The sequence below is a fragment of the Colobus angolensis genome, unplaced genomic scaffold (assembly GCF_000951035.1).
Source record: "Colobus angolensis palliatus isolate OR3802 unplaced genomic scaffold, Cang.pa_1.0 Scaffold41, whole genome shotgun sequence".
NCBI lineage: Eukaryota > Metazoa > Chordata > Mammalia > Primates > Cercopithecidae > Colobus > Colobus angolensis.
In genome coordinates this window covers 2,586,017-2,594,172 of record NW_012117488.1, presented here as the reverse complement: position 1 = coordinate 2,594,172, position 8,156 = coordinate 2,586,017, and the positions used below count along the sequence as shown (strand labels likewise).

Genomic DNA, 8,156 nt, shown 5'->3' with positions numbered 1-8,156 from the left:
ACAATCTTGTAAAGGACAATAAACATTACCTTATGTTTAGTCATCCATTTCACAAACTTATAGTCATAAGGCTCATTATTCTTCATATCAGAGAGGTCTGGATCTAAAACCACAATGAAAATTAGGTGGCCTATGAATTTCATCTGATGCAACATGTATTTCATTTCAGTCTATCAAGATTCAACATTTTCTCCTATTTAAATTTTCTCAGAACATAGTCACAGAATATGCTGGAGTCTCACACTGCATGGTGGGGTGGGAAGTGAATTCACAGAGCTTTACTGATAGTCTAAGGCAGTACTCACATATACATTAGGGTGATTAGGCTTACACATGCAGCTTTTTGAGTAGAAAAGGTGAAGGGCAGAGGAGGGATGCCTTTCCATTTAGAAATAAGATTCTATGATTATTACTAAGGAAATAACTGCTAAATTTACAAGTATTCATCAGCAATGATTATATCTCCACATAGCCGCCCATTAGACTATAAGTTCCATAAAAGTAAAGTTCTGTTTTGTAACCTATTGTATTCCCAACCCCTAGGTCAGTGTCTAGCATATAAGTGACAAAAAGTATATTTGTTGAATGAATAAATTAATATTATTCATTATTTATAAATACAGGATATCTGTTTAGCTCTTCCAAATGCTACTGTTATATTTCATCTCTTACTTCCATATATTATACTGTTTTTTAAATTTGTGAAAAAGTCAAATATATACTCCTACTCGCTCTTGCCTCAATCTTGCTTTAAGGTCTGGGCAAGATATATCTCTGGCATTCAGTTTCAGCAATCCACATTTCATATTGTTTCAACTTTATTGACTTAATACTCTTTGATCTTTCTGAATGCCCTAAAGCAACTAATGTTGATGCTTATCGTCATCAATGAAATTTTATAATGTATTGCTCAAAACAAATTGAGGCAGATATCTTACTTCTTTCTTCTATACATTAAATACTAGTGGTTCTTTTCAAATTAATCATGTAAAACCTTTGACACTGAAGAAAGGTTCACCTGTATTTTTAAAACAAAGCCCTACTATCCTTTTACCTGATATTTTAATCTCCATTCTCCCCTTAAGTGTTTTAAGGAGAACATAAAATTTCCAAGTAATAACGCTAACAACATACTGCAACTTATTGAACACTTATTATTGGTTAAGCATGTTACATGATCATCTCATTTAGTTGTTACCACAATTCTGAGAGGTAATTATAATCCTCTGTTTACAGATAAGGAAGTTAAATTATTATTTCAAGGTATTTATGTATAATTCAGGTTTGGCCCTAACAAAAATACCAGCTAAAAAACTTAGTCTAATTGTAAACTACATAAAAATTCCATGTGACAGGTATACAACAGCAGTGTATTGAAGGTATATAGGAAGCCAGAGAAAGGAGTGAATACCTAAGGGAGTAGAAGGAGATTAATAAGTCTAATTGACACTCTGCTACTCATTTATTCTTGTAGAGCTTAGACAAAAAGAATTTATTTATTTATTTTTTTGAGATGGAGTTTTGCTCTTGTTGCCCAGGCTGGAGTGCAATGGTGCGATTTCACCTCACTGCAACCTCCACCTCCCGAGTTCAAGCAATTCTCCTGCCTTAGCCTCCCGAGTAGCTGGGATTACAGGCATGCACCACCATGCCCGGCTAATCTTCGTATTTTTAGTAGAGATGGAGTTTCACCATGTTGGTCAGGCTGGTCTGAAACTCCTGACCTCAAGTGATACTCCCGCCTTGGCCTCCCAAAGTGCTGGGATTACAGGCATGAGCCATGGTGCCCTGCCAGAAAAAAGTAATGTAACACCATGATGCTGAAAAAGGAAAGAAGGGAATAAATATAATTATAAAGGTTTTATAGACAGAAGGAAGTTGGAATCTATTTCTTTTGACATGCCTCAGCTAGACATGGGAACTAAATAAAGTCTTTCTTTATTGATGGTAAGAGTTTAAATCAAATGTGTGAGCATATTTAAGTAATTTATGAAGGCCGAAATTTGTTTTTGCATTCTTACTATCTCCTCCATAATTTTGGATCCTATTATTTCACTAGAAAAACTGTAGCAATCTCATTTGAAATCTTGTCTTCTAATTACTGGATTCAGAGGCCAGCTTTGATACTTATTAGTCGATTAACTTCAGTAAATTACTTGATTATCTCCTCTTCTCTATCAATAGTGATATAATAGCACCAATTTCATATGGCTTTTGTGAGAATATATTTGCAAAGCTCCTAATGTAATTCATACTATATCATAAATTCTCAAATATTAACTAATCAGCCCTTGCTATTAATTGTAAAGGGAAATAATTACTATTTTCATGAATATTATGGTTTACTTTTATTCTCAAGCTGTGATTAAATAAGAGTTTTTGTTTCTATCTCTAGTTTATGGGCCAACTTTTAGTATCTGGAAGAATTATCACATTGCAAATTAAGCAGATGAAAGAGTAAAACAAAACATAAATTTTTTTATATATAGGAAGGTTTTGTGGACATTGACATTTTTCCACATGGGTGAAAGAAGACCATGAAAAAATCTTGTTTTCATATCAGAAAAGCTTTCCTAACCAAAATCTTTTCTGCTCCTATTATCACCACAGTGATTCAAGATCTAAGACCTAAATTAGTATTGCATTTAGAATGGATTGACTGAGGAAAGGAATGGAAATTAATTAGGAGCTTAATGTAATATTCTGAGTTGTATCACTGTTCTTTTGATAGTTAATGTCACAATGTGAAAATCCAGTTTACTATCTGGAAGAGTTTAGTTCCAGGAAATAATTGTTCTTATCTAAAAAGCTAAGTTTCCTTTTATTCAAAAACTATGTATCTAATTTCATTTTTCTATTTGCCTTTACTGTCAGGAAGTTTAGTCTCAAGTTAATGCTAATTACAATACTATGTCAACCTAGGTGACTGAAATATTTGCTTTCTTCCCTTCCTATGTGTCACTGTTTTTTTTTTTTTTTTTTTAATTTAAGAGACAGGATCCTGCTATGTTGCCCAGGCTGGTGGTGAACTCCTGGGCTCAAGTAATCCTCCTGTCTTGGCCTCCCAAAGTTCTGGGATTACAGACAGGAGTCACTATACCGGCCATGTGTCATTGATTTTTGATTTAGATACAATCATTTCTATTTATATATTACTGCATAGAAAACTTTTAATATGAGTAGGCTCACATTCCTTTTGGAAGCATATTTTGTTCTTTTAAAAAAATAATAATTCAAATGGAAATCTTGTTGATTTATGATTCAAAGGCAAAAATATAAGTGATGACAACTGTGCTAATATTTCTTTTTATCATTTCATAAAATAAACTGCACATTTAGACTCAATATAGAAAAAGCACTTCCCAAATCTCAGAGTCTAGAACATCTTAAGGGTTTTTATATAAGCATAGAGCTTGGGAGCCTACTAAATATAGGTCATGGCAATAGGACTGCAGGAACCTTTGCTTGCCAAAGTCTCTTCTCTCACAACAAATGAAGAAATAAGTTAATGTGAAAGGAAGGATAGTGTTTCAGTTTGAGCCAAACATTGTGTAATGAATTCTTATGACTGTATGTTGCCTTGGCATCCATTGTGAATATAAGTTGGTCTTTCTTATACCAGAAGCACGGCTTAGTCACCCTTGACACAATTTCCACTTCTCTTCCTCCTCACAGTTCCTCAGTGTAGTTGATTCAGATATCTGCCTGAGACAACCACCTCCTGGCGAGCACCTCACTATGGGACAGCTAGACACAACTTACTTGACTCGCCCACTGACCCCCACCCTCCTCATGGACTGCCTAGATATGCCACAGTGACCACCTACCTCTCAATCACAGCCTGACTCTGTGAGCTTGTGCCTGCTTGCTCTAAACCCATCTGTTAGAATTCTCTGCAGAAAACCTGCTTGGGTAACACCCTGGACCCCCAAAAAGGCTTTGGCCCACAGATCCCACTCTCTCTCTGTTCCCCACCTGCTGGTTAAGTGTGTATATCCTGGACCGCTCCTCACTTCCCATTGGTCCCGGAGACCTGCTGCCTCCTCTGTGTCCCAACTGACCAACACGCTGGAACCTAACTCTCCTCCTCCTAGAGAGTGGCTATCTCTGTGGAAATAAACTGGATACAGGTCAGACGAGAGCCACAAGGGTGTCTGCCAGTATAAACCAGTTTCCAGGGATGTCTGGTCATGGGTCAGACACTTAACATCAGGCCATCTGCCAGGATAAACAAGTAGCCCATGAAAGGCACACTGCAAACATCTAGGACCTCCCCTGGAGCCTCATCAGGGAACAGATAGAGTTTATAGCCACTTTCCAGACAGACAGACCTGAAGACCAAATTATAGGAAAATCATAACACCTTACTTTTCTGAAATTTGCTAAGATGATAATGAACTATTACAAGGAAAAATTACTAGCATAAAATGCTTATAGTAAGAAAGAACTCAGCCAGTGGCTCGTGCCTGTAATCCCAGCACTTTGGGAGGCCAAGGCAGGTGGATCACTCATTAAGCTCAGGAATTCATGACCAGCCTAGGAAACATGGCAAAACTTCGTCTCTAAAAAAAATTTAAAAATTAGCCAGGTGTGGTGGTACATGCCTGTGGTCCCAGCTACTCAGGAGACTCAGGTGGTGGAATGGCTTGAGCCCAGGAGGCAGAGGTTGCAGTGAGCTGAGATCACGCCACTGCACTCCAGCCTGGGTGACAGGGCCAGACCTTGCCTGAAACAAAACAAAACAAAACAAAGCAAAGCAAAGCAAAGCAAAGCAAAGCAAAGCAAAGCAAAGCAAAGCAAAGGGAAGTGAAACGAAACAAAATGAAACAAAACAAACTCCTATGAAGGACGTAAAGTTAAAAAATATAATCAGTATTTTGTTATAAAATTGAAAATTTCCTTTACTCTTTCCAGCTTTATACAATTTGGTATAAATAAAACACTTCAGTTTTTCAAGTTCATTGGCATATAACTTCATTGTAATAAAATTTTAAAACATTTAAAGCTATATCTAGAATGGCTGTAATTTCTGTCACGATAAATTAGGCTTCAAGGTTTACTATTATTAATTTCTTTTTAAGGAAAAGTTATGTATGACACGTTATCGTGCTTCTGACTTTAGATTTGTATGGCATGTCAGAATTACACATAACAGCTTTAGGTAATATAAAAAACAATGCTTTTTGGAAACAACTATTTAGAATCTAGCTGTGTGACTTCAGGGAAGCTATTTAAAACTTTCTAAATGTTCTTACCTGCAAAAATGAAGCTAATGTTTTCTTCAAAAGGGTGTTTTGAGGACATGGCACAAAGTAGACCCTCAATAAGTGTTATTCTCCCATTTATTTTATTTCAGTACATTCTAAAATGGCAAATATTCCCTGATAGCTTTAAAATTTCTAGATTTTTTTCTAATGAAATAGTACATTTTGTTAAGTAAAATGGAAACTACAATTTCACTCAAATGAATGCTGAGTATATAATACTATTTCACACACTTGTGTTTTAAAATGACACACCAGAAGAGAGTGACAGCAAATCCTATGTTTAATAGACTAACTAGAACAACACTGACTTCATAACCATTTAACAATGGTCACATTTAAGGTAAAAGACCTAAAAGTAAAGACAATTATAGAAAATGTAGACATTGCAAAAATCCATCCTTCTCCACAGATAAAATGCTGCTGTGGCTTTGACACCAATCTTTTCTCCATAATTCTGATATAATTTCACACATAAGTTTCCGTATAGTTGAAATAATAAAAGCCTTTACAAACCTAGCAAAGACACATCAGCGATGATGAAGTATCCTCCGTCAGGAACTATGGGTTTTAGGCCAACACTTTCAAGTAAATGTACTATCCGATCTCTTTTTACTTCTAACTCTTTTGGCAAAGAATTAAAGTAACATTCTGGGTCATCCATGCGCTTGATGTCAATCCAGAAAGCTTGAGCCAAGGCTTCCTGTTTGTCAGAATTAAAAAATATGAAAAGGAATATGGTAATGTTATTCATTGCTTAGTTTATTGGTATAATAAAGATGATATGAGTAAAATTATTGGCAAAGAAGTCACTCAGGAAATAACAGTTGAATTCCTGTGAACCTATATTAAACTCTATAGGTTAATGGAGGAATCAGTTATACCTAAATGATTAAATCTCATGTAAAGAACTGAGAATGAGTCCTGAAAATTCAAATTGAAAAAGAGCTGTTACATAAAGATGGCTTGCTTGGAAACAAAAAGACATTAAGATATTTTCTGTTGAGGTGAGTTGTAGAATGACTTGCTAAATCTAAGTCAGAAGAACAACCACAGAGTAGTCAGCGTCTCACCATTATATTTGGGGACAGAGTGGAAATGAAAGCCGACCTACTGTGCAAAGGAGAAATGTGCCTTTCTTGTTCTCCATAGGTGTGGAAATCCTTGCTGGAATTATTCATATGCCAGGAAGGTGGTCAAAGTGTAAGAGGGACTAGAAATGAGTTTCTGGAACATCTACAGTAATTCCTCTACCTTTCTTCAAGAGCTAGGACAGCAAACTGGGCCAAGGAAAAAGCCAATGTTGTTAAGTACAGTGGACTGAATGTTTGTGTCCACTCTCACATTCATATATTAAAATCGTAAACCCCAAAGTGATGGTATTAGGAGGTGGGGCCTTTAGGAGGTGGGACCTTTAGGAGGCCCTTACAAAGGAGGGTTAACTTGCTCCTTCCACCACGTAAGGACACAGTAAAAACACCATCCATGAAGGAGCACGTCCCCACCAGACACCAAATCTGCTGGTACCTTATCTTGGACTTTGCTGCCTCCAGAACGGAAAGAAACAAATTTCTGTCGTTTATAAGCCACCCAGTTCGTGGCACTTTGTTATTGCAACTCAGACCAACTAAGACATTAAGGATCAGGCAGGTAAGAGAGACTGTGTGGCAAGAGATGAGACTGGAGACAGAGAGGGGCAAGATCACAGAGAAGATTTTATGCCAAAAGAATGCAGTAAAACAGAATTAGTAATAATTCTCCAGTACTACAAAATCTTGGAAAACAAGGATTGATTGCCTTAGCCTAGAAATCTGTGGTTTCCTGGAACCAAACATGGTTGTCCCAGGACAAAACAGAGCACCTAGCTGAAATGGAGAATAAGAGGGTTCAGAAAAAGATGTTCTGCATTCTTAGCTATATCTTTTTTTTTTTTTTCCTCTTGGCAACTTGTTCATTTACTATAGGAGATATTGCCTTAGAAAATTCCAAGTATAAGGAGACAAAAACATCCATCCTAACTACAGCATTATCCTGGACTCCTTTCTTTTTCTCATACCCCATATGTAACTTATTGACAAATAATGTGAGCTCTACTTTCAAAATATATTCAGAGTCCAATCACTTTTTACTGCTTCTACCATCCCCATCTTGGTTCAATGCACTGGCATTTCTCTGTTGAATCACTGTAACAGCTTTCTCACTCAATGAGGCAGTCAGAGTCCATTTGCCAACACAAGCCAGACCAAGTCACTCCTGAGCTCAAAACTCTCTGGTGACTTCCTATCTCACTCAGTCCTTACAGTGACGTGCATGGCACAGCTCCATTGGACGCCCAGCTACCTCTCTGGTCTTAGCTTTTCCTACTCTTCTCTCTCGATCATTCCATTCCAGTCTCTGTGCTGTTCTCTGATATTAACATGCCAGCCAGGCTGTCTACCACTGGGCCTTTTCACTTGCTGTTTTCTCTGTACAGAGGGGTTCTTCTCTAGGTAAATATGTGGCTGCTTAATCTCCTTCAGTTACTTGTTCAAATGTTACCTTTTCAGGGAGGCTTTCAAAGATTACCCTGTTTAACACTGTATATCTCCCACCTGGAACTTTATATCCTTCCTCTTCCCTATTTTATCTTTCTTCTTCATATCTATCAACATCTTTTTTTTCTTTTCTTTTTGAGATGAAGTCTTGCTCTTGTTGTCCAGGCTGGAGTGCAGTGGCACGATCTTGGCTCACTGCAACCTCTGTCTCCTGGATTCAAGCAATTCTGCCTTAGCCTCCTGAGTAGCTGGGATTACAGGTGCTCACTACCACGCCCAGCTAATTTTCGTACTTTTAGTAGAGATGGGGTTTTGCCATGTTGGCCAGGCTGGTCTCGAACTCCTGACCTCAGGTGAC

The 8,156-nt window shown here is 37.3% G+C and overlaps 1 protein-coding gene across 3 annotated transcripts in view; it reads right to left on the bottom strand.

Annotated features, from left to right (window-relative positions):
- The window catches only part of CCBL2 (cysteine conjugate-beta lyase 2), a 62,443-nt gene that overhangs the window by 6,393 nt on the left and 47,894 nt on the right, over nucleotides 1-8,156 (bottom strand). For all 3 annotated transcript variants that reach the window (XM_011956059.1, XM_011956061.1, XM_011956060.1), the window contains 2 exons: nucleotides 5,781-5,967; nucleotides 30-103 (listed from right to left, as the gene is read on the bottom strand). In XM_011956059.1, the coding sequence (XP_011811449.1) occupies nucleotides 30-103; nucleotides 5,781-5,967 (261 nt within the window). The remainder of the gene's footprint in view (nucleotides 1-29; nucleotides 104-5,780; nucleotides 5,968-8,156) is intronic.